The sequence below is a fragment of the Adiantum capillus-veneris genome, chromosome 1 (genome assembly GCF_014529385.1).
Source record: "Adiantum capillus-veneris isolate H3 chromosome 1, ASM1452938v2, whole genome shotgun sequence".
Classification (NCBI taxonomy): domain Eukaryota; kingdom Viridiplantae; phylum Streptophyta; class Polypodiopsida; order Polypodiales; family Pteridaceae; genus Adiantum; species Adiantum capillus-veneris.
In genome coordinates this window covers 8,268,076-8,294,000 of record NC_140931.1, presented here as the reverse complement: position 1 = coordinate 8,294,000, position 25,925 = coordinate 8,268,076, and the positions used below count along the sequence as shown (strand labels likewise).

The 25,925-nt window shown below is 41.8% G+C and overlaps 1 protein-coding gene across 2 annotated transcripts in view; it reads left to right on the top strand.

The window, feature by feature from the left end:
- LOC147464274 (uncharacterized) overlaps positions 1–25,574 on the top strand; it is a 42,964-nt gene extending 17,390 nt beyond the window's left edge. The window contains exons 4-5 of one of the 2 annotated variants that reach the window (XM_086513819.1): positions 24,654–24,700; positions 25,221–25,574. In XM_086513819.1, the coding sequence (XP_086369945.1) occupies positions 24,654–24,700; positions 25,221–25,431 (258 nt within the window). In that variant the 3' untranslated portion in view covers positions 25,432–25,574. Of the gene's footprint in view, positions 1–5,067; positions 5,352–24,653; positions 24,701–25,220 lie in introns of those variants that run through there. The other variant, XM_086513822.1, reaches the window with a different exon arrangement.
- The last annotated feature ends 351 nt before the right edge of the window (positions 25,575–25,925 follow it).

The window sequence follows — 25,925 nt, the reverse complement described above, 5'->3', positions numbered from 1 at the left end:
GTGCAACTAACTAACAAATGCTACCAATGATTCTTTTATGAGAACCCCAAAGGTTTGCTGGCGCAATGCCGCACTGACACTGCACCACCTTTACCTGTTCACACTTGTCCGGCCGCCCGCCTAGGCACGGACCGTTAAATTTAATTTAACGAAACTTACCCTAAGGCTTTATTAGCTTTATTAGCCTTAGGGTCACTGTTCTAAGGACCCCATCTCATTCATGTGCTTGTACTGACGCGTGTATTTTTTTTCTGAGCCTAAAATCTGAGGCTATTGCTTACCCCTTTCTGAAGACCCGATTTCCCAATCACTAGGGCTTCAGGGTAATTTCTGCTAAGGTCCCTCTGAGGTGTTGTGGCCCGCATTCAGGCTCACCTGAGGCCTTAGAACTGCTAGGTCTATTCTGGTGTGCACACAACTAATTAGATAATTCTTTTCTCGTAAATAAATTAATTATTTACAAAGTCTGACTTAGTTACATGGTACCAATTCTGCTTTCATCTTTCCTTTTCTTCCACATTCAACTGTTGCTCTGTAACTGTCAAGTTTATCTTCTGGTGGTCCTGCTTTGGTTCATCTTCTTTTCATGAGTTCTCGTTCATCTCTTTTTGCTAGTACAGGTTTCGCTTTTTTGCACTCGTCTGTCCTTTCGGCTTTGCTCCTGACTTGAGAGGAGAAGCAATGGCCACACGCCATCTGGAGTAAATCTTATCAATCGGGTAATTCTTCAGGTGTTTCGCAAGTCTCGGGTCTATGGAGTACTTGATCAATCTTTTCACAGATATGTCAACCTGCAGTTGACGTTTGTACTCCGTTTTGGCAAAATTTTCCACCAAGAATCTGTCCAAATCTTCTTTCTTTTCTTTAGTTCTTGTGCTAGATTTCAACTTTTCTTTGCCTTCCCATTGAGAGGTGTTATCTTTTTCAGATTCTCCACGAGAACCGATGTGTAATCGGGATTCTTTATGGCTTTATGCCCTGTAAGACAAAGCGATGAAGACGGGAGCGTGCCCGATGCGCGATGTACGAAGGGTGGGAGTCGCTAATAAGTCCGGGGTCAGAGCACGAAGATTCTTCAATAACAATTTCTAAAAGTGTCCAAGTGCGTTGTCTCCTCTTTGATAGGACCGGTATGCTTTGAGAAAAGCACACGCTTGATGCTTTGATACCACTATCACAGAATTGGGCACCCCAAGTCGGGAATTGGACATGACACACGAGAGAATCACTTAAAATACTTCACAACTTTAAAATCACTGTTCAATTTGGTCGACACGGCTCGACGTAGTTTCGTGCCCAAAGAGATTGGCCCCAAAGGCTGGCGCCTCTTTCTGTATTTCTTTTATTCGAGCAAAGTACAATTCGCAAAGGGTCCTTTGCTCTCAGACTCTGCGTCCAGATGCTCTGAAGAGTGAGGCCCTTAGGGCTTATTTATTCTTACAAGGGATGCCCAAAAGCAGAGCCCTAAGAGCTATTAAATTCAAAAGCAATTTGTTCCAAAAGCAACCGACTCAAAATTTGCCAGTAAAAGCTTCCAACGTAAAAAGCGGAATTTCGTACAATCTGCCACGTCAACATCGTATTGCTTGTCCACGGCAGCCAGTCAGCGGAAAGTCCGTGTGGTCCGTACAGTGTGCCACGACAGCCGCCTGTCGTACGATCTTGCCACGTCATCAAATTGTCTCGAGTGGTCATGCCACCTCATCATTTTGTGACAGTAATTATCCGAGTAGATCTCAGGAAGTCATTTGTGGTGGAGTGTGATGCATGTGGCAATAGTATTGGGACAGTGTTAATGCAAGATGGTCGGGTAGTAGCTTACAAGAGCCGAATGTTGCAAGGGCTAGAAAAGACTATGCAACTCTATGAGAAAGAGCTATTGGCCGTGATTCATGCGCTTTTTAGCTGGAAGCACTATCTGTTAGGTGTTGATTTTGTTGTCCAGATAGATCATCAGACCTTGCGATACCTCTTGACGCAATCAAAGTTATCCTAAAAGCACATGCGATGGGCAAACATTTTCTCTATGTTGCACTCTCCGATTCTGCATGTGGAAGGCAAGAAGAATGTTGTGGTTGATGCGTTAGCAAGAAAGCCACAAATTAAGCTGTGTCAATTCCTTATCATCATCGGCTTGATGACATGAAGGAACAATATGCTACTAATGAAGATTTTTTAAGGATCTTTGAAGAGTTACAAGATGGGCAACACCACGAGCACTACCTCCTCAAGGATGATTTTATGATGATGCATGGCAGATTATGTGTCACTAGGCCATTGCGACATAAAGTTATGGTAGAAATCCATGTCCCACCGTATGTAGGGCATCATGGTATAGATGTGACTGTGAAAGCGGTTGTGACATTCTTTTATTGGCCTACTTTGAGGAGAGCTCTGGATGCCTTTGTGCGAGCATGCGTGATTTGCCACAAGGTCAAATTTGACAGGCAAAAGGCACCAGGGTTGTTACAAACACTGTCTATTCTAGATAAGCCATGGGAAAGCATTGCCATGAATTTTATCTTTGATCTTACAAGAACGCTGACAGGGAATGATGGTATATTGACCATTATTTGCAGAATCAACAAGCAAGCCCATTTTATTCTTGTCAGGAAGAAGATAAAATCTGACTAGATGGCACGGTTGTTTATGTACAATGTTTTCAAGTACCATGGTATGCCACAATCTATTGTCAGTGATCGTGATCCTTGTATGACGAGCCTGTTTTGGACAGGCTTGTTTGAAAACATGGGCACCACGCTCAAGTTTTCATCCTCATTTCATCCACAAACTGATAGGCAGTCAGAAGAAGCTAATTCTACTGTCTTAGATCTGCGGAAATGTTACGTGTCAGACAATAAGGGCAAGTAAGAATAATATCTACCCATGCTTGAGTATGCGTACAACAATACGGTGCATTCGTCAACAGGCAAGGCCCCTTTTGAGATTGTTGAGGGTGGCAAAAAGGTTCCTCCCATTTTGCATAGAAAGGACAATTTGCGAAGCAGATCGCTATGTTGAGAATATGGATGAAATGTATAAGAAGATCAAGCTTGCCTTGGAGAAGACTCCAACAAAGTAGAAAAGCGTTACTACTCGTCACCGTCGTTAATTGTTGTTTTCACTTGGTGATTGGGTACTTTTACGGTTTGAAAAGGCAAGGTTAAAGAAGATGAAGGGCAAGGAAAGGTTGTTTCCGAAGCTCAGCATGCATTACTATGGGCCTTTTCAAGTACTTGAGAAGATCAGCGATGCTGCGTATAGGCTGAAATTGCATGATACTTGGAAGATTCATAAGGCGTTTCACGTGAGCCTTCTAAGACCTTGCATGGGAGATGTGCCAGAAGATATGACAGATGAGGATCAACCAGAAGTTGAGGAACTTGATGAGATCTTGGTACCTAAGCAGGTTTTGGCACATAAGGAAAGAAAAGTTAAGGGCAAACGTTGCACGACGGTATTTAGTGAAGTTCAAGAACTATCTACCTATGGATGTAAAGTGGATGGAAGAGTGTGAACTTTTGGAGTCACCAAATGTATTGCAGCTCTACCTTGAGGCCTTTGGGTTACAACCTACGTATGCCCCGACCCAACGTGTTCGAAAGAGGGGTGATGATGGAGCTAGCACATCAAATGTATTTACGGTTTCAGTGCAATAGAAGTGGATACTGTTCTACAAATGCTAAAGGTATTATGGTCACTTCTATCGTAGATGAAATGACAAAAGTATGAAGGTCTCATTAAGTCATTTGTATCTGTGTCATGACCTTTCTTACGGATACATGCGACGATAAAAGGGTGCTAGTCACACTAAATAATCTATGGCATGTATATTGGGCATGCAATCGAGGACGCTTGCGATTTCAAGAGGGGGGTATGTCACGAGGCTGTGGCAACCCTTAGTGGTTAGTTTCTTTCTCTTGATTTTTCTTTAATTTTTGGGACCGTCTTTTTGAAGTCGCAAATGATCGGACATTGTGTGGCGAGTGCGAAACGGCCGAGAGTTTCACCCGTAGTGCGGAAGGGCATGTCTCCACGAGATGGTCGGGCGAGTCGGCACTGAAATCTGAGCAGTAAAACGGGTGTCTAGGCTGAGTTCAAAGTCATTTCGGCTCTTCGCTACACTTTATAAGTCGGTGGATACTAGGGATTTACACCAAAAGTGTTTAATTGGACACATGGCGGCACGAGAGGCCATCTGCAAGCCAAGTCAGCTTGGGGCTCCCAATTTTGAGAGAGAAGGCTGATTTGGGGCTGCCTCTTCTTCATTAAGTGCTTTACAGTGTGTGGGTGAGTAGTGGGTGCAGGTTTCACAGCTTTAATGGAAAGCTTGCCTTCTCCCTTGTCTTATATAGCGCGATAATTCCGCTCTCGCGCACCACTCTCCCCCTTTGAATTTAGAATCATAATGCCTAGGTCAAGGGATTTCCATTTGTATGTACAGTTGTGTGGGTTCATGCGCGTGTGCTGAGGCAAGAGCCTCTTGTCCAGGTACTTGATTAGCTGCTAATCCCCCGCAACTACAGGTGAATTCGACGAGATTTCACGCGAGAAATCTCGTCCGATTTAAACGGCAATTAGCCCTATAGGTGCGGGAGTACGAGGGCTTGCTACGGATATGACCGGCACGCAAAACGGAGCCCAAAACAGTAAAATACAGCCTGCTGTGTATTTTTATAGGTTTAGGGTTTTGACCCTAATTGATCCCTAATACCCCGATGAACTTCGGGGAAGTGATGATATCGCCGTACGGGTGATCTGGTGCATTTTCGAGGCGAAAAACAGAAAATTCAGCGTATTGCAGATTCTTGCCAGGTTTGGGAAAGTGCTCGCATGTGCCGGGGAAGTCACCTTTTGCATGGGGATTTGTATATACATACATACACATACATACATATATATATATACACATCAAAGGTTGTATGTAGCTTTTTAATGACCCACACACACACACACACCCCTTTTCTTCTATGCGCACCTCTTTGTCTAGTGCTTTGCTTTGGGTGTTCACTTGTGGTGTTTTGGCAATCATTGATCCTTTTTTTTTTTGGTCTTTGTGATTAACAGACTCGCATTGGATACTACTGAGGACCAGAGAAACATCCTCTATGTGGAGCTGGTGAAGTAACTGCTCATCATTAAAGCTGCTCTACGAAGATTGGAAGGGGGATATGATTAGTTAGAGTAAATTTAGGAGTTGCAAATATATCATACACAGGAGCAGTTAATGAATGGATAATCCATGAATTGAAGGATTTTGGGAACCAATGCGGCCATTGATAACTTTTGTACGTCTCTATTTATGTTTTTTCAGTGCTGCGAAATGTGCAGATGTGATGTTTTTATGGCCATGTTTGTGAAATTGAGTTATTTACCAATGTTTTGTGAAGCTCGTAGTGGAGGGATAGGTCAAAATGTTTCGTAGACAAAAGTTGATAACAACATTGTGTTTTAACGGGCAATTGAGAGAGCATGGGGTGCTATTTGTCGGATGGAGATGTCTCCTTTACAAGGATCGAACTAGGTAGCTAGGAGTAATTACCTCCAAGGGAGGGTGATGGGTGATTTCAAATCAATCTCTTCTTTGCCTTAAAGAGTAGGATTAAGTTTTCGAGTGTGAATAATAAGGGCAAGTGGGAATAATATCTACCCATGCTTGAGTATGTGTACAAAAATACGGTGCATTCGTCCCTTTTTAAATTGTTGAGGGTGGCAAAAAGGTTCCTTCCATTTTGCACAGAAAGGACAATTTTCGAAGCAGATCGCTATGTTGAGAATATGGATGAAATGTATAAGAAGATCAAGCTTGCCTTGGAGAAGACTCCAACAAAGCAGAAAATTGTTACTACTCGTCACCGTCGTTAATTGTTGTTTTCACTTGGTGATTGGGTACTTTTACGACTTGAAAAGGCAAGGTTAAAGAAGATGAAGGGCAAGGAAAGGTTGTTTCCGAAGCTCAGCATGCGTTACTATGGGCCTTGTCAAGTACTTGAGAAGATCAGCGATGCTGCGTATAGGCTGAAATTGCCTGATACTCGGAAGATTCATAAGGCGTTTCACGTGAGTCTTCTAAGATCTTGCATGGGAGATGTGCCAGATGAGGATCAACCAGAAGTTGAGGAACTTGATGAGATCTTGGTACCTGAGCAGGTTTAGGCACATAAGGAAGAAAAGTTAAGGGCAAACATTGCACGACGGTATTTAGTGAAGTTCAAGAACTATCTACCTATGGATGGAAAGTGGATGGAAGAGTGTGAACTTTTGGAGTCACCAAATGTATTGCAGCTCTACCTTGAGGCCTTTGGGTTACAACCTACGTATGCCCCAACCCAACGTGTTCGAAAGAGGGGTGATGATGGAGCTAGCACATCAAATGTATTTACGGTTTCAGTGCAATAGAAGCGGATACTGTTCTACAAATGCTAAAGGTATTATGGTCACTTCTATCGTAGATGAAATGACAAAAGTATGAAGGTCTCATTAAGTCATTTGTATCTGTGTCATGACCTTTCTTACGGATACATGCGACGATAAAAGGGTGCTAGTCACACTAAATAATCTATGGCATGTATATTGGGCATGCAATCGAGGACGCTTGCGATTTCAAGAGGGGGGTATGTCACCAGGCTGTGGCAACCACTAACCTTAGTTGTTAGTTTCTTTCTCTTGATTTTTCTTCAATTTTTGGGACCGTCTTTTTGAAGTCACAAATGATCGGACATTGTGTGGACAATGCGAAACGACCGACGGCAGAGACTTTCACCCGTAGTGCGGAAGGGCAGATCGCCACGAGATGGTCGGGCCAGTTGGCACTGAACTCTGAGTAGTAAAAGGGGTTTCTAGGCTCAGTTCAAAGTCATTTAGGCTCTTCGCTACACTTTATAAGTCGATGGATACTAGGGATTTAAACCAAAAGAGGTTAACTGGACACATGGCGGCACCAGAGGCCTTCTGCAAGCCAAGTCAGCTTGGGGCTCCCAATTTTGAGAGAGAAGGCTGATTTGGGGCTGCCTCTTCTTCAGTAAGTGCTTTACAGTGTGTGGGTGAGTAGTGGGTGCAGGTTTCACAGCTTTAATGGAAAGCTTGCTTTCTCCCTTGTCTTATATAGCGCGATAATTCCGCTCTCGCGCACCTCTCTCCCCCTTTGAATTCAGAATCATAATGCCCAGGTCAAGGGATTTCCATTTGTATGTACAGTTGTGTGGGTTCATGCGCGTGTGCTGAGGCAAGAGCCTCTTGTCCAGGTACTTGATTAGCTGCTAATCCCCCTCAAGTACAGGTGAATTCGACGAGATTTCACGCGAGAAATCTCGTCCGATTTAAATGGCAATTAGCCCTATAGGTGCGGGAGTACGAGGGCTTGCTACGGATATGATCAGCACGCAAAACGGAGCCCAAAACAGTAAAATACAGCCTGTTGTGTATTTTTATAGGTTTAGGGTTTTGACCCTAATTGATCCCTAATACCCCCATGAGCTTCGGGGAAGTGATGATATCGCTGTACGGGTGATCTGGTGTATTTTCGGGGCGAAAAACAGAAAATTCAGCGTGTTGCAGATTCTTGCCAGGTTTGGGAAAGTGCTCGCATGTGCCGGGGAAGTCACCTTTTGCATGGGGATTTGTATATACATACATACACATACATACATATATATATATATACACATCAAAGGTTGTATGTAGCTTTTTAATGACACACACACACACACACACACACCCCTTTTCTTCTATGCGCACCTCTTTGTCTAGTGCTTTGCTTTGGTTGCTCACTTGTGGTGTTTTGGCAATCATTGATTCTTTTTTTTTTTGGTCTTTGTGATTAACAGACTCGCATTGGATACTACTGAGGACCAGAGAAACATCCTCTATGTGGAGCTGGTGAAGTAACTGCTCATCATTAAAGCTGCTCTACGAAGATTGGAAGGGGGATATGATTAGTTAGAGTAAATTTAGGAATTGCAAATATATCATACACAGGAGCAGTTAATGAATGGATAATCCATGAATTGAAGGATTTTGGGAGCCAATGCGGCCTTTGATAACTTTTGTACGTCTCTATTTATGTTTTTTTAGTGCTGCGAAATGTGCAGATGTGATGTTTTTATGACCATGTTTGTGAAATTGAGTTATTTACCAATGTTTTGTGAAGCTCGTAGTGGAGGGATAGGTCAAAATGTTTCGTAGACAAAAGTTGATAACAACATTGTGTTTTAACGGGCAATTGAGAGCGCATGGGGTGCTATTTGTCGGATGGAGATGTCTCCTTTACAAGGATCGAACTAGGTAGCTAGGAGTAATTACCTCCAAGGGAGGGTGATGGGTGATTTCAAATCAATCTCTTCTTTGCTTTGCCTTAAAGAGCAGGCTTAAGTTTTCCAGTGTGAATAATAAGGGCAAGTGGGAATAATATCTACCCATGCTTGAGTATGCGTACAACAATACGGTGCATTCGCCCCTTTTGAGATTGTTGAGGGTGGCAAAAAGGTTGCTCCCATTTTGCACAGAAAGGACAATTTTTGAAGTAGATCGCTATGTTGAGAATATGGATGAAATGTATAAGAAGATCAAGCTTGCCTTGGAGAAGACTCCAACAAAGCAGAAAAGCGTTACTACTCGTCACCGTCGTGAATTGTTGTTTTCACTTGGTGATTGGGTACTTTTAGGGTTTGAAAAGGCAAGGTTAAAGAAGATGAAGGGCAAGGAAAGGTTGTTTACGAAGCTCAGCATGCGTTACTATGGGCCTTCTCAAGTACTTGAGAAGATCAGCGATGCTGCGTATAGGCTGAAATTGCCTGATACTCGAAAGATTCATAAGGCGTTTCACGTGAGTCTTCTAAGACCTTGCATGGGAGATGTGCCAGAAGATATGACAGATGAGGATCAACCCTGAAGTTGAGGAACTTGATGAGATCTTGGTACCTGAGCAGGTTTTGGCACATAAGGAAAGAAAAGTTAAGGGCAAACGTTGCACGACGGTATTTAGTGAAGTTCAAGAACTATCTACCTATGGATGGAAGGTGGATGGAAGAGTGAGCTTTTGGAGTCACCAAATGTATTGCAGCTCTACCTTGAGGCCTTTGGGTTACAACCTACATATGCCCCAACCCAACGTGTTCGAAAGAGGGGTGATGATGGAGCTAGCACATCAAATGTATTTACGGTTTCAGTGCAATAGAAGTGGATACTGTTCTACAAATGCTAAAGGTATTATGGTCACTTCTATCGTAGATGAAATGACAAAAGTATGAAGGTCTCATTAAGTCATTTGTATCTGTGTCATGACCTTTCTTACGGATACATGCGACGATAAAAGGGTGCTAGTCACAATAAATAATCTATGGCATGTATATTGGGCATGCAATCGAGGACGCTTGCGATTTCAAGAGGGGGGTATGTCACCAGGCTGTGGCAACCACTAACCTTAGTTGTTAGTTTCTTTCTCTTGATTTTTCTTTAATTTTTGGGACCGTCTTTTTGAAGTCACAAATGATCGGACATTGTGTGGGTAGTGCGAAACGGCCGACGGCCAAGAGTTTCACCCGTAGTGCGGAAGGGCAGGTCGCCACGAGATGGTCGGGCGAGTCGACACTGAAATCTGAGCAGTAAAAGGGTGTCTAGGCTCAGTTCAAAGTCATTTAGGCTCCTCGCTAGACTTTATAAGTCGACGGATACTAGGGATTTAAACCAAAAGAGGTTAACTGGACATATGGCGACACCAGAGGCCATCTGCAAGCCAACTCAGCTTGGGGCTCCCAATTTTGAGAGAGAAGGCTGATTTGGGGCTGCCTCTTCTTCATTAAGTGCTTCACAGTGTGTGGGTGAGTAGTGGGTGCAGGTTTCACGTCTGCATTGGAATGTGTACAAACGTGGTTTTGCTTGTGAAAGTGTGTTGTTTTTGAAGGTGTTTCTGAAAGAACTAAGGTGCTGTGAGTACCCTGGGCTATAGAGAGGAATTTTTGGTGTGTTCCCATTCCCCCTCTCCATCGTCTAGTGCCCTTGAGGATCAATTTGATTGCTCCAGGTTGAAGGTGAAAGTAGGCGTTTGGTGATGTTGGATAAGCGAGGTTTTAAGAGCAGGTGCTACTGAGAAGATGTGGTCGGGTTTTCCAATTTTCATTGGGGTTGAAGACGTGGAAATGTGGCTACAAGATTATGGGTTGTTTTTGCTTGAGAGAAGTGTGCGAAGAGAGGAAGACGCGGTTCAAGTTTTTCCGCTCTTGGTTTATGGCAAAGCAAAGAAGTGGTATGACGGGTTATGCGATGAAGAAAATCTGAATTTGGTGGCCTTGGATGCGGCCTTTCAATGCAAATATGTGACGGATATGCAATTGAATGAAGTAAAGTAGAAGCTAGAAGGTAGAAGGTCTGAAGCAAAGCTTGGATATGGTGACTTTTGAGAATTTGAGTGGGAATTCGAAGCCCTTTGGGGACTATCGCTCATCAAGGTAATTGCTGCGGAAAATGATGCTTTTTAAAAGTTGGGTAAGTTTAAGGATTGTCTATATGAGGACATTTGTAATAAAGTCGAAGTGGATGGACCAGTGACATATGCGGAGGTGGTGGTTTATGCAAGAGGCCGGACCAAAAAACTTTAGAAGAAATGTCAAATGCACCCGGGTTTGTCAATTCCGGTGTGGTGCCAAGACCAATTGAAGTGGTGAAAGGAAAGATGAAGCCAATACAAGAAAGTGTACCTGTGCGAGAGGAGCCAAGGGTTCTTTGGTTGCAGAGAGATAGAGTTGTTCTTATGCCCAAAATGCTGGTTCGAGAGATTCCATCTATGGAAGAACTGCCAAAGATTCCAAATGAGAAAGAGGATGTATCATCAGGCTCAGGTATGGTTAGTCAAGCTCCTTTGGTTTGTGCTCGAGATCAAAAAGTGAGGTTTGCAAATGAAATTGAAGCAATAGAGATGGATAAAAGAAGAGACAAAAGAAGAGAATGAGACAAGCTATAATAGTTCTCTAGATGCGGACACAACTTGGGAGACAGATTCTTCCAATTTGAGGTATGAGTGTTGGTAAAGATGTGATGGATATGTGTGAGGAGTAGGGAAAAGTGCAAGCAATTATGTTGGACATAGACCAAGTAGAGGCATCAAAGCCTACAGACGAAGACATGCACGTGAAAGTGATGTTTGGTATTGTGCTAATGGCGATGCTTGTGAAAGTAGAAGTGGAACGTGCTATTATGGTGCAACAAGCGCGAAGCTTTTCTGAGAGGGACAAAGCTGCATCGGTTATAGAAGAAGGACAACTGGACGAATCGACGATGATTGCTTCATTTGGGCCAATTTTTATGGAAGGGCTCGATGATGTTGGGATTGAGGGTGCTATAGATATGGAGGTAAATTCGAAGCTGGTGATGGCGAAGGAGTTTGTGGTGGAGGAATGGCTAGGAAACAGATGTTTTCTATGGTGTATGGAGGAGAGTCCAAGCTTGTGGCTTCAACTAAGATATCAAACGAGTTATGTGCTTCATGGTCAAATGGTATGCTTGCGGCGAGTGTAGCTGTGCAATGGACTATCCATCCATTACAATATTCTCTGGAGGAGATTTTATGTTACATGGTTGGGAGGGACGGTCAAGTATGTATATGGACCAGGATGGTGTGCACTATGGTGCTCTATTTGAAGCAGGTTGGATGCAGAGTGATGCTTAGAGAGGTGAAGGTATGCTATGTGGATTTTATATGCATGATTGGATATGTGCTTGGTTGCAGCAACATGAGAAGTTGTTGCAGATGGATGAATACGGTCAATGAACATGTGTTTGACCCAGGTGGTTTGACTATGAAGAGGGTTGGAAAATCCGCTTGAGAAGAGGCGGTAGGAATCAAGAATAAGACTTGGTACAAATGGTAGCGGTTTTTAGTGTTTGCTCATAGTACTTTCTAGTTTTGCAGGTTTCAAGGTTTGATAAACGTGCTTCTAGTTGTTGGCCAATGATGGTGCAACTAAAGTTGGCCAGTGCTATGAAGAGGGAAAAGCAGTGCTATGGGTGTCTAGTGGTGCATGCCAAAGTGTGTGCTTTATGAGGCTATTTAGGCCAAGGTGCTTTGCAATAGGTCCTTTCAAAGGTGGCTGATTAGAGGATCCCAAGTGCTGAAATTATGTAGCAAGATGTGTTTTTTGAAGTGTTATCCAGGATGGTCCAAATGGCTCCTTAATTGGAGCTACGGGATGCAAGATATTGCAGTTTGAGGTAGAGGTGGTTTGCATATCCCCATCTTAGTGTACATGTGCGACAAGTCTTTGAAGTGTATGTGATGGTGCTAGATCTAAAGTGCTTGATTTATGGAGCATGTCGGTCTTTTTTGGATCGACAATCGGAGTCCAAAATCCAAGATATGAGCAGTTTTGTTGGGGGGCCAATTTTGTGTCATTTTTGTCGCCCCGAAAAGGGTGCCATCGTAGGTTTTTTCGAGCTTGCAAGGATTTGCAAAGGCAGTATATAATATTGGGAATCAACTGAAAGTGATGGCTCCTCAATCAGGAGTATACGCACGTATATATCCTCAATTGAAGTCGATGGATAGTAGCGATGGTGGGAGATCTCATTATTTTTCTCCATCTTGCTCTTGTAAATTCTCCCACTGCAGTGACTAGGTCAGGCCTTGACACTGCAGTGACTAGGTCAGGCCTTGGCACTAGTAGGTCGTACATGAGATGACCGAATGCTAACAAAATTTGTGTAAACCTGGATGTCCTAGCCTCCCTTGTTCTATGTGCATGTACTGCATCATCAGGACTACTCGTCGCATATGGATGTGTTAATGTCGACACTCAGATGGCTTTGTCCCTCTCACCCATAGGCAAAATTGTGTGTCTTTGAACCAACTCATCAGCCTCTAGCTTGAGCATATCAAAGAACTCCATGTCCGTCATCTCTGCCTATGTCTCTAGGGAGCAAACCCGCTCTACCTCTGCCTGCACGGACCCTGACAACACCTCCTGTGTCTTATTAGAGCACTGCCGCTCTACCTCTGTCTCTACAGAGTCTTCTGACACGTCCTGCACAACTAAATACTCTGTCTCATGAGCATGGTGGAGCTCACTCACGAAGGAGACACGTCTCATCTCTCGCTCAAAGCATGCCAACAACAAAACCAAGACTATGCCGTTTCGAACCTTAGATACATGCATAGGATATACCAAGCCACTGGGGGCTTCTTTGGTAATCACTAATGACATGCAATGCATCTGAAAAGAGTGCTCTTTAAGAAATGTCTGTCATCCACAATCTGCTAACTATCTCACTGAGATCAAGCTCTATCTCAGCTGAGAAACATAGCGCACATGTCATAGTGTATATGATGCACCACTGGGCAATGACAAGCAAACATCTCTTGCATGTGCAATGTCAAACGCCAAACCATCAGCCAAGTGTAGACAACCAAAGCTCCCACTAGAGAAGGTGCTAAACCACTCACGATGTGGTGTGATGTGGAAAAATGTATCCTCATCTAGTAACCAATGGGGAGAAGTGTCACCTCTCCAAAACATGTAATGAGGAGGAACACTAAAGGCAAATGTGATATCATCGTCACTTTCATATGAAGCCACTGCTCTAGCATGTGTCGAGACCTCATCTGCACCATGCATAGATCTCTGCTGTTGTCTCATACGTCTGAAACAACGGTGCCTATTGTCCCCTATGTGACCACAATGCAAACAACGCATATATTGACAACTACGAGACCGTGAGTCATCACTGTAGACTCTAAAGTGTCACACATATCTACAAGCATAAGTGAATGTCAAGAAACTATGGTGATTTTTTTTGGGAGAAAACTAGCAGAGTCTCCCCTCTAAACGAAGCAAAAAACACAAGTATAATCTCTACCATAAACCATGCAAAAAACTAGCAACAAAGTGGGAGATAACTCGACCACTACATAATCATGGAAATCATGATCAAACACATCAAAACGGATGCTCACATATGCATAAAATCATCTCCACAATATGTTATATTTGCAAGCATATAATCTGGGACAAACAACTCAACCGAGGGTAAAACGCATAACCATATACGCAAGTAGTGAGCAAACTAGCTCAAAACGCATCCCATAAGAGAAGTTGCCTGTAAAAATATGCAAAAAACATGTGAAACCTGTGACTGGCAAAGTCTGTAGCCACATGAGCATATGCAATTCTCACTTCTGCGAGAGTGCATTAGGGAAAATATGAACGCCAAAAGGGACCTTTAGGGTCAAAGATGATTTTGGAATATACTCTCTACACCAATGAGAATGGGCTTGTGCCCACGGTCCAACACATTTTGCATTTTTTTGAATGGTCACAACTTGAGCATTTGAACTTCAAATTTGTGGTCAATAGTGGTTTTGGATCGCATTGTTGATCTCTTTTCATAGATATGTTACATGATATAGTTTTGAGGTACATAGATATGGCTATCCATCCCCCTCTTTTATGTCCTCTTGTTGACTGAAATCTAATTGGCTACTCTTACAAGGCCCCTTTGGGGTTCATATTTTTCCTAATGGTATACAAGGTTGACAAAACTGTCAAAACGGGAGTCAAACACTCGACCACTAAACCATCAGAGGGCAAAACTACAGATATGCATAGAACATGGTAAGAATCTGGAAAATTTTTCCTTGTAAAGGTGCCAAAACCCCAGGACAAAATCTTGGATCACATATATTTGAGTCCGGATATGAGAGATATACCAAAAACATCCGTTTTGGCCCAAAAACGCAACACAAACTTGCTCTTGTTGTATCTGCTGTAATTTTGATTATAATTTCTGAAAATGGACATCACCATCGCGTTCAAAATGTGCCAAAACTCTTAACATAGACTCCTGGATCATATGTATCCGACATTGTATGACGGAGATATGTAAAAAACACTATTTCGAGAGCCAAAAACAACAAAAACGAGCTGGAGCACTTCATCCTTCTGCTAATGGCTAACTATACATGCTGAATATACATGTCTAAGCTAAGATATGCAATCTGGGCTTCTCTTGCATTGCAATCTGTGTACACACAACGCCTGTGATGCGCACACGTTGCCAAGCTGTTCTCTTCTCCCTTCTCTTGAATCTACTACCGTCAATACACTTGTCATTGCAAAGCTATTGACTCAATCGTCCCACTACACCCACGCAAAACCAAAGCTCTGATACCACTTGTGAGAGCGCTAGGTGCAGAAATGATGCACGGTGCGTGCAGAGTGCGAGGGAGGAGAAGAGTAGAAGATACACTATGTGGGTGGAGCAACCTCCAAGAATGTGGTGAGGAGCTCCTTATCCTTTGTGTACATGAAGAATAAGGAATGCGTATGTATATACAGTGGGCGGCCTGACAGGAACGTCTTGGCCCGGGCAAAGGCGCTTTGCCTTTACCCCAACATTTCGCACTGGGTTGAGGAGAAAAGAACACTTTTGTAGTGTCGCCATCTAATCACCTTGTAGAGCATTGGCTTTGGCCATACATAACCTCCATTGGTTCACACATAAACCCCACTTTCGGCCAAAATTTGGGGCTAAGGCAAGGTTCCCACAACTCGAAGGTGTCGCAGCAAGGGTCGATCAAAATCCTTGAGTTTTGTACTTGCACCGCTTTGAGCTCAGAATTGGAGAAGTATTGTCAACCATAACATTGCAAAAATTTCCAAAACTATAGAATTTTTAGAAAACGCACATGACTTCAAGCAATAAACAAGTACGACAAGGCTAATCTTTTGGAGGAATTCTAAAGTCGTAATCGACATCGAAAGCGATCTCTTTCTATTTGGCATGATTAATTGCCATCTAGTGTAGCAATTCTCTTTTGCTATGAGCAGAATAGTTTACTGTTTGAATCTAATGGTGTACATGTCATAAAATCTAATATCTAACCAGTCCAAATGATTTTCTTGTATTAAACTGATCATTTAATGTGGGAGAATAAACGGGAACAAGGGTTCGAATATAGACATGTGCATATGGATCTATCTCAACACGGGGCCAAAGTCAAAGGGTCCAAATGAGAGATGGTCTATCAAAGAGCAAGGCTAGAATAGAGCTTAAAGAGCTTAAGGGTTAGCTTCATTAAAGATCTCCAAAGGTTAGTGTTAAAAGTCCTTAGACCTTAGGCAAGCTAGGATTGTGCTTGAGGTGGGAACCGACCCAAGCTTGAGGTGCTTGTCGTGCTTGCTGACTAAGGTGCTTAAGGTGCTCCATGACTAAGGTGCTTGAGAGGCTTAAGGTGTTCCCAAAGTCAACCACAATCCCTACTCATGGGGGGGGGGGGGGGGAGCCCTAATTGTAGGGGCCAATAATCTTTTAGCTTATTACATTAATTGATTATGCATTTATCAAGTCCTCTCTCTCAAAGGGGAAAGGGGGACACTTGTCCCAAGGCTAGAATGGCTGCTTGATATACACTATGCATGTGATTGGCTAGGCTTGTAGGGGTCCAACCAACTTCTAGCATGAGCTACAAGGGGGGGTCAACCAAAGCAAGCTGGGAGTGTGCTTGGGGGGTATACTCTCTGTGACACACACTGACACAAGCTCATTCCTTGCTTAGCAAAGTGCAAGAGATCCATCTCCTTCTCCAAGCTTGTTGAGAAGTTGAGAGCCTACACCAATACTCTTGGCTATGGAATGCAAATCCAACCAAGAGCCATCCTTCAATGCTTAAGCTTGCCATCTTCTTCATCATCATCATTATGCTATTATGCTATGCTATGTAAGAAGAGTGATGATAAGTGAGGAACTATCTCTTTCTCGTATGTTCTTTGTCTTCCTCTTCCCTACTCTCATTCCCTGCTAGCTCTCTCAACCCTCGGAGGTGTTTGAGGCCTTAGGAGTGAGTCCGAGGATGGTTAATGTTTTTACAAAGTTTATGTTATGCTCTTGATCCATGAAGCTTTCCATATTCATTGCATCACCTAGGTCACAAGGAACACAAAGATTGTATTGTACCAAGTGTTTTTTTATGGGAGAATCTATAATACAAAAGCCTATTGGAGGGGGGACTGGCTCCACATAAATCTGGTCCTCAGATGTTGTCACGTTCTCTAATTCACTCTCTTGCAAAAGTATTGTTCATGCCAAGTTAATTAAGTATAATGGTTATGTTGCTACGGCTAATTAAGTTCACCCTCTATGTTATCAAAGTAGTCTCACAAAAATGCTCACTCTAGTTCTCTTAATTTCGCTATCCTCAAAGTTCTTAGGCCATTTCCATTACATTGGTATCAGAGCTATTGGTTTCTCTTTTCTTACTTAAGAAAAGAGGTCCTTAAGTTGTCCATGAAAGGTTGGACCTGTTCATTGCAATAGGGTAAGTGGGACATGATCTATTATCTTGGTTTAAAAGGACTTAGTTCAAGTACACCGTTGGGAACTATAGTCTTAATTATGGAGTCTCTCGGGGCTTTCCTTTGGCTTAACCATTATTGAGCTACTAGCAAGCTCAACATGAACCATAATCAACCGAGCAATGTTAGACCCTCTCCACTAGTCTTTGCAATCAACAATGTTTAAACCACGGGTGTGGCTGCTCGAGAACTAATTTTCAAAGGTAAAGAAAAGTAGTGACTAAGATTTTTAAGGGTACCAAAATTACAAAGTAATTTTTACATAATTTTAGTTAGCATGGCTGACAATAATCAAGAGAAAAGAATGAATATTGACAACTTTGATTTTTCACATGAAGGTGCTAATGATGGTGCCCCCATGTTTGTCAAATTATCTTGTTACTAGGTTGCAACAAGCTATGGGCAACCCTGCTTTGCAAGCCGAAGTTACTCAAAAACTTTGTGCTTATGGGATTTCCCTTCCTCTCCAAGAGGAGAGAGGGCTTAGGAGGCCTCTTGATGAGACTCCTAAAAGAAGACTCTCTCCCATAAGAGAGGAGGAATCCAAAGAACGAGAAAGGAGCAAATTACTAAGTTCCTTTGGAGATGTAGCTCCACGAAGACGGCGGTCTAGACGATTGCCAACTCCTGCCAAGAGGAAACGGTCATCACTTCAAAAGGGAAGAGAGAAAACAAAGGAAGAAAAAGGCAAGAAAGAGGTCACCCTCTTCTCCTTCTTCTTCACCTTCCTCCTCTTCAGACGAAAGCAACAACTATTCTCCTAGAGAATACAAGAGGAGAGGACATTGCAAGTCTTACCCTGCATGGCAAAGGTCTCAAAAGCTCAAGAAATTCAAAGAGGGGGAAAAGAGTATCTCTTTTCTCACCTATGATGGCACCTTTGGTGCTACTGACAAAGTATTGGCCTTCATCCAACAATTTGATTCGGCCTTTGGAGACGAGGGCTTCACACAGTCCTCCAAGCTATGTCATGTAGCTATGCACTTTCAAAAATCTGCTCGTCAATGGTGGGCTAGCCTTCGTGGCAACGACAAAGTTTCAAAGACATGGAAAACTCTACGAGTTTCCATCATGAAGCAATTCCTTACAAACAATGCAAAGAACAAAGTGCTTACCAAATGGCGGAGTTTGAAGCTGCTCTCCAATGAGTCTATCCACAAATATGTGGACAAGTTTTGGAATTTACATCTCAAGGCTACTGTCTTTCAAAAGATAGACTTTTTGCCAAGAAAAAGCAACAATTCTGTGCTTGATTCCCTGAAGAAATGACCGAGTATGACAACTCCCAACGGCTTGTTCTATCATCGAAGTAATCCACCACATTATGGTTGCTTTGCACATCAATTTCCAAGAAGGGGCTAAAAGGAATGCCAAGCCCATGGAAAACAAAGATCAAAATGATGCAAAGGGGAAGAACAATTGCCAAAACTCTTCCTAAGGCAACTTCAACAACAACAACAACAACAGCAACAGCAACAGCAACAACAAGAACAAGAACAAGAAGAAGAAGAAGAAGAAGAAGAAGAACAACAACCAACAACAACAACCGGTCCAAAGAGAAGGGAGTTTACAAAGATAAAAACAAACTCTCTCCTGAAGAGTTAGAAGCTTTTCGTAAGGACCACAAATGCTTTAAGTGTAGGGAGCAAGGACATGGCTACTGTTCTTGCCCCAAAAGAAATGCCATCAATGAGGCTCCTAGAGCTTTCACGATCGAAGCTCCAAAAGAGGATGCTCATTGCAAAGAATCACCTCTCTCCTATGCTTGGGGAAAGATAAAGGAGCAAGAAGTCTCCGTTACTCCTTTGATTGGGAAGTTGAGGCTTCATGTCCAAAGCTACGTCGACAAAGAAGACTTTTTCATCTCTCCTCTCTAACATGAGGATGTCATCCTAGGGGCACCATGGTTCAACCGCATGGTTGTCAACATGAAGTTCCCTAAAAGGAGAATCTACTTCACCTACAGAAAAAAGAGTATGTATATAGATGCTAATGAGTCCTTCGTACTATACCACTTGTAAATTCACCTAATTTTGATAAGTCAATGAAAAGCTCAGATTTTGCGTACATGATTTTTGTTAAAGAGTCTCTAAATGACGCTAATGTTTTATCAAATGAAAATGGTAGGAATCAAGGAGAGTTAGACTTGTCTAATTTTGTAAGTGGATTCCAAGATGTTTTTATTGATGATATCCCTTTGGACTTACCTCCAAAACGAGGGGATGATGACCATCGAATTGAGCTCCTACCAGGAATCTCACTGCCTAGCAAATCCTTATTGAGTTTCCCAAGCTCAACAAGAGGAGATCATGAGGAGGCAAGTACAAGAATTTGGCGACAAAGGGATGGTGAGGCCTAGCTCCTGTCCCTTTTGTTCTCGAGTCCTTTTAGTGCAAAAGAAAGATGGTACATACCGCGTGTGTGTGGACTATCGAGCGCTAAACCATATCACTATTGAAAACAAATTTCCCATATTGTGGGTAGAAGATTTGTTTGATAAGCTACAAGGTTTGACCTACTTTAGTAGGATTGACCTTAAAAGTGGCTATCATCAAATAAGGATAGTGAATGAAGATATCCTAAAGATCGCGTTTCGTACAACGTTTGGTCTTTATGAATATCTAGTCATGCCAAAATGCACCGGCCACATTCAATTGTTTAATGGAAAAAATATTTAGATCCTATCGCAAATTCACTGGAGTGTTCTTTGATGATATCATCATCTACTTCAAGTCCTTGGAGGAGCACAAGCAACATCTCCAGGTAATTTTTCAAGCTTTGAGGGAGAACAAGCTTTTTATCAATCAAAAGAAGAGCGAATTTTTCCTTCAAGAGATTCAATACTTAGGTCATATTATCTCTCAAGATGGTATCCGTATGGATCCATCAAAGTTGGAGGTAATAAAAGCATGGCCTAATCCAAGGAATCTACATGAGCTAAGAGGCTCTATTGTTGGTATGCGTGCATACTATTGATGCTTCATAGCAAAATTCTCTCAAATAACATGATCATTAAAGGACTTAACAAAGAAGGATGCTAAGTACTCATGGACTGCTAAAGAGCAAAATGATTTTGACAAGCTCAAAGAGAAGCTTACCTCCCAACTAATCCTTATGGTTTCGGATCTCTCAAAACCATTGGAGGTCCAATGTGATGCTTGCGGTGATTGCCTTGGACCAGTATTACTTCAAGAAGGGCATGCCATAGCATATGAGAGTCAAAGGCTCAATGCCAATGAACGAGTCTTGGGCATATATGAAAAAGAGGTTTTAGCAGTTAACTCTACATGCACTAGACACATGGAAGCACTATATATTGGGGACTCCATTTATTTTGCAAACGGACCACCAAAGTTTCAAGTACTTCATGACCCAAACCAAGCTTTCTGACAAACAAATAAGGTGGGCAAATTTTCTTTCGCAATTTTATTTTCATATTGCTCTCATTGTTGGTAAGCACAATCAAGTGGCTGATGCACTTTCACAACAACCAAGAGTCTCACGATGATCTATCTTCTATGATAGATGAGTGTGCTACTGTCCCTGACTTTAAATATATAATGTCAGCCCTTGCCTTGGGGAAGAAAGAAGAACCATTCACCTTGCCGGATGGTTATCTTCTCCATGGCAATAGGCTATGTGTTACACACTCTCTTCGAGAAATTCATGTATGAATCCCATGCTCCTCCCTATGCGGGGCATATGGGACATTCAACCTACTCTTTGAGGAGTAGAGACATATTCTATTGGCCTACCATGAAAGTGGACATACAAGAGTATGTTTCAAAATGTGGTATGCCAAAAGACCAAGTATGATAGAGGGAAGAAACTTGGATTACTCCAATCATTGCCAATCCTTAATTCACCATGGGAGAGTATATCTATGGATGTCCTCTTTGGATTACCCAAGTCTATCCATTGGAACATGGGAATATGGACAATAGTCGATAGGTTTAGCAAGCAAGCACACTTTTTTCCTGTTAAAAAGACTATTAAGGCACACTAAATGGAAACTCTCTTCATATCTCAGATTTTCAAACACCCTGGATTGCCAACATCCATTGTGTCAGATAGAGATCCTAGAATGACCAGTAATTTTTGGAAATGTCTCTTTGAAAATCTAAGTACAAGATTGAATTTCTCTTCAGCCTATCACCCACAAACTAATGGACAAAGTGAGATAGCCAATCTTAAAATACTTTATCTACTAAAGACTTATGTTATAGAAGTACATCAACGCTCACAATGGAAAAAGTACTTACCCCTTGTAGAGTATGCGTACAATAATATTGTCCATACTACTATGGGAAAGACACCTTTTGAGATCATAGAGGAAGACCTAAAAGTCCCTTGCTACTTAAATTACATGGGAAGATCTTTGATGCCGATGAGTATAGCCGTGACCTATAAGAATCTTTTCAAAAGATTAAGGAGGCTCTATCCATATCTCCACAAAGGCAAAAAGATGCTACTAATAAGCACAGAAGGGCCTTAACATTCAAAGAAAATGATTGGGTCTTACTCAAGTTCCCCAAGGCTCGATTAAGGCAAATGATGGGAAAAAATCCTACAAGCCATGAAAAGTATTATGCTAAACTAGCAAAAGGATACTATGATCCTTTTCAAATCTTGAAGCCAATAAATGACGTGGGCTTATCAACTCAAGCTGCCCAACCATTGGCTCATATACAATGATTTTCATGTGAGCCTACTTAAGGCCTACAAAGGAGAGACACCAAGTGAACAAATTATTGAAGACCCACCAGAAATCGAAGAACAAGAAGAGGTGCTACAACCCGAATCTATGCTTCGGCATGATGACAAGTTACTACGACATGGTAAGATTATCCGATAGTATCTTATGAAGTTCAAAAATTATCCTTTTGAAGATGCTAGATGGATGCAAGGAATACAACTTAAGGATAGTATGAACCTCGTCAATGCTTACAAGGCTACATTAGAGTAAGAAAATGTACATGCTTCTTTTAAATGCTCAATTTTTTGTCTAATAAGACGAATTTGATTTTTCTTGTGCACAAATTTAAGTAGTATTCATGCTTATAATCATGTTTGTGATGACGACGTTTATCAAACACCAAGTAGAATTTGTCACTCTACTTTGGGAGAATGAAATGGACTCAAGAGAAGACATGCTTGCAGCAGCTAAGTCTCCCAAGCCCCAAATGGATTAGTCATACATCTTGGAATCATGTCGTATGGTAAAAATGGATCCTCTACCTGCTAAGAAACATTGACTAATGACTAAGGATTTATCTCTTTTACCTCATAGTCGAGGACGACTATGATTTCAAGAGAGAGGTAATGCTATAAATCTAATATCTAACCAACCCAATGATTTTCTCATACTTAATTGATCGTTTAATGTGGAAGAATAAACGGGAACAAGGGTTAGAATATAGAGATATGCTTATGGATCTATCTCAACACAAGGCCAAAGTCAAAGGGTCCAAATGAGAGATGGTCTGTGAAAGAGCAAGGCTAGAATGGTCTGTCAAAGAGCAAGGCTAGAATGGAGCTTAAAGACCTTAAGGTTTAGCTTCATTAAAGACCTCCAAAGGTTAGTGTTAAAAGTCCTTAGACCTTAGGCAAGGTAGGGCTGTGCTTGAGGTGCTTCTTGTGCTTGCTGACTAAGGTGCTTGAGGTGCTTGTCGTCCTTGCTGACTAAGGTTCTTGAGGTGCTTGTCGTGCTTGCTGACTAAGGTGCTTGTCGTGCTTGCTGACTAAGGTGCTTGAGGGGCTTAAGGTGTTTCCAAAGTCAACCACAATCCCTACTCATGGGGGGGGGGGGGGGGAGAGCCCTAATTGTAGGGGCAAAAGAGAGAACACACACACCCTCACACAAGGCAAGCCTAGTCTAAAGAAGCAACAAGGACACATGTGAAGTTCTTCTCCATGTTACCCTCATAAGGTGCCTAAAGCCTATTGGTTGGCCTTTAAAGGGGTCCAATAATCTTTTAGCTAATTTAATTAATTGATTATGCATTTATCAAGTCCTCTCTCTCAAAGGGGAAAGGGGGACACTTGTCCCAAGGCTAGAATGGCTGCTTGATATACACTATGCATGTGATTGGCTAGGCTTGTAGGGGTCCAACCAACTTTTAGCATGACCTACAAGGGGGGGTGGACCAAAGCAAGTTGGGGGTGTGCTTGGGGGGTATACTGTCTTTCAGACACACTGACACAAGCTCATTCCTTGCTTGGCAAAGTGCATGAGATCCATCTCCTTCTCCAAGCTTGTTGAGAAGTTGAGAGCCTACACCAATATTTTTGGGTATGGAATGCAAATCCAATCAAGAGCCATGCTTCAATGCTTAAGCTTGCCATCTTCTTCATCATCATCATTATGCTATTATTCTATGCTATGCAAGAAGAGTGATGATAAGTGAGGAACTATCTCTTTCTCGTATGTTACTTCGTCTTTCTCTTCCCTACTCTCATTCCCTGCTAGCTCTCTCAACCCTCGGAGGTGTTTGAGGCCTTAGGAGTGAGTCCGAGGATGGTTAATGCTTTTACAAAGTTTATGTTATGCTCTTGATCCATGAAGCTTTTCATATTCATTGCATCACCTAGGTCACAAGGAACACAAAGATTGCATTGTACCAAGTGTCTCTTTATGGGAGAATCTATAATACAAAAGCCTATTGGAGGGGAGACTGGCTCCACATAAATCTGGTCCTTAGTTGTTGTCATGTTCTCTAATTCACTCTCTTGCAAAAGTATTGTTCATGCCAAGTTAATTAAGTATAATGGTTATGTGCTACCCGTAATTAGGTTCACCCTTCATGTTATCAAAGTAGTCTCATAAAAATGCTTACTCTAGTTCTCTTAATTTTGCTATTCTCAAAGTTCTTAGGCTATTTCCAATACAATACATGTGCTATATAGTTGAGGGAAAATGATATGCCTTCCTTATCACTTATTTCTACAACTGACCTTATGAAGATCTCTTGTGAAGATAAAATAGAAGTCTTTTTGTGTTATTCAATGTGTCACTATTTGTCAAATTCGGATAATAGTTTGATAAATGACAATTTCTCAATGTCTCATTCTCCTCTCTCTTCTCTTCCGTCTCTTACTACTCTATGACAAGGATAAGAAAATGTTGCTAGCGTTGTGTATTGATGTGTATTGGTTCTGTATTGTACCAAAGAAGGCATAAATGAATCATTTTGGTTACCCGAAAGGACAATTTTGTACTCTATAGTACCATATTTGGTGTCTACAACCAGTTTTGGCATTTTACCATCTGCATGAAGTTGGAATTTTCTAAACTTTTTTGTTTTTGTGCCATAGGTTGAGCTATACCAAAGATTCAAGATGGATCACCCTACAACAATCGGGTCTCTTAAATGCTTTGATGCATTAAAACCATACTTTGTTTGGAAGTTGAAAGAGAGATATGCATTGCGTGAAATTTGGACTCACAAAGGGGTCCTTTAGGGATTTAACTTTACCTCTCTCTACCAAACGGGCGCATAGATAAATTTTTGCAAACAAACTCCAAAGTCGATGGAGGTTTGACAGCATCCTCTTCAAGCCCATATACTGATATATAGCACGCCGTGAGATTCCTCATATTTTAGAAGATTTTTTTTTTGATTGACTTAGATTTCGATAGAGTTGTTACATCATAGGTGAATAAAAAAAAGAATCTTCTAAAATATGAAGAATCTCATGGCGTGTTATATATCAGTAGATAGAGCTTGAGGAGGACATTCTAACTGTCAAACTTCCGCCAACTTTAGAGTTTGTTTGCAAAAATTTAATTTTTGTAGAGAGAGGTAAAGTCAAACTCTTTAAAGGGTCTCTTTGTGAGTTCAAATTTGAGCTAATGCTTGCTGTTGTGTATCCCATGTGCAGATGCTCTATTTCAAAGAGGTTTCTAATTAGATGCGGCAAAACAGGTTTAGGAATAACGAGAAAGGTCACCTTTGTACTTGCTCCATATGTTGTAGAAGTGATGATACAAGAGAGTATTTTGCAAACGAAGAAGTATGTCAACACATCACTAGTATGCGGGATTCCATCATGTGTCCGAAAAATAGTGAATACCATGTCAAGAAATTCTTGATGGGGCACTACTCCCAATGTGGTGTACGGACGTTGACATTTTGTCTCAGTGAGATAGCAAAGGATAGCAGGGAGGTGTCTGTGAAGGTTTTCATGGATGTTGGAATATGACAGGTTGATGTAGGTGGGAGTGAAAAGAAGAGAAAGGACTTAATTGTGCAATGAATGAAAAATGCAGCTTGTCTTAGTCTATTTTTATCCAACCTCACAAGCTTTTTCAAGCACAACTTTGTCTTTCGTTGGCAAGCCCAACAATTCAAGGATTGTTTTCTCAAGTTTCCTAGCAATGTCGTTGCATCAGTTATTAACTTTGCAGAGAATTATTCTTTTAAAATTTAGACTGAGATTCAGTCAATACATTGGTGGTGTACTTAAGTCACAATACTTGTGCACATCACTTATGTAAGAAATGCAGAAGGTGGTGTTCAAAAGACGCTACACTTTTACATATCAGATGATAGTCAGCATGATACATTGTTTGTACAACATTGTTTC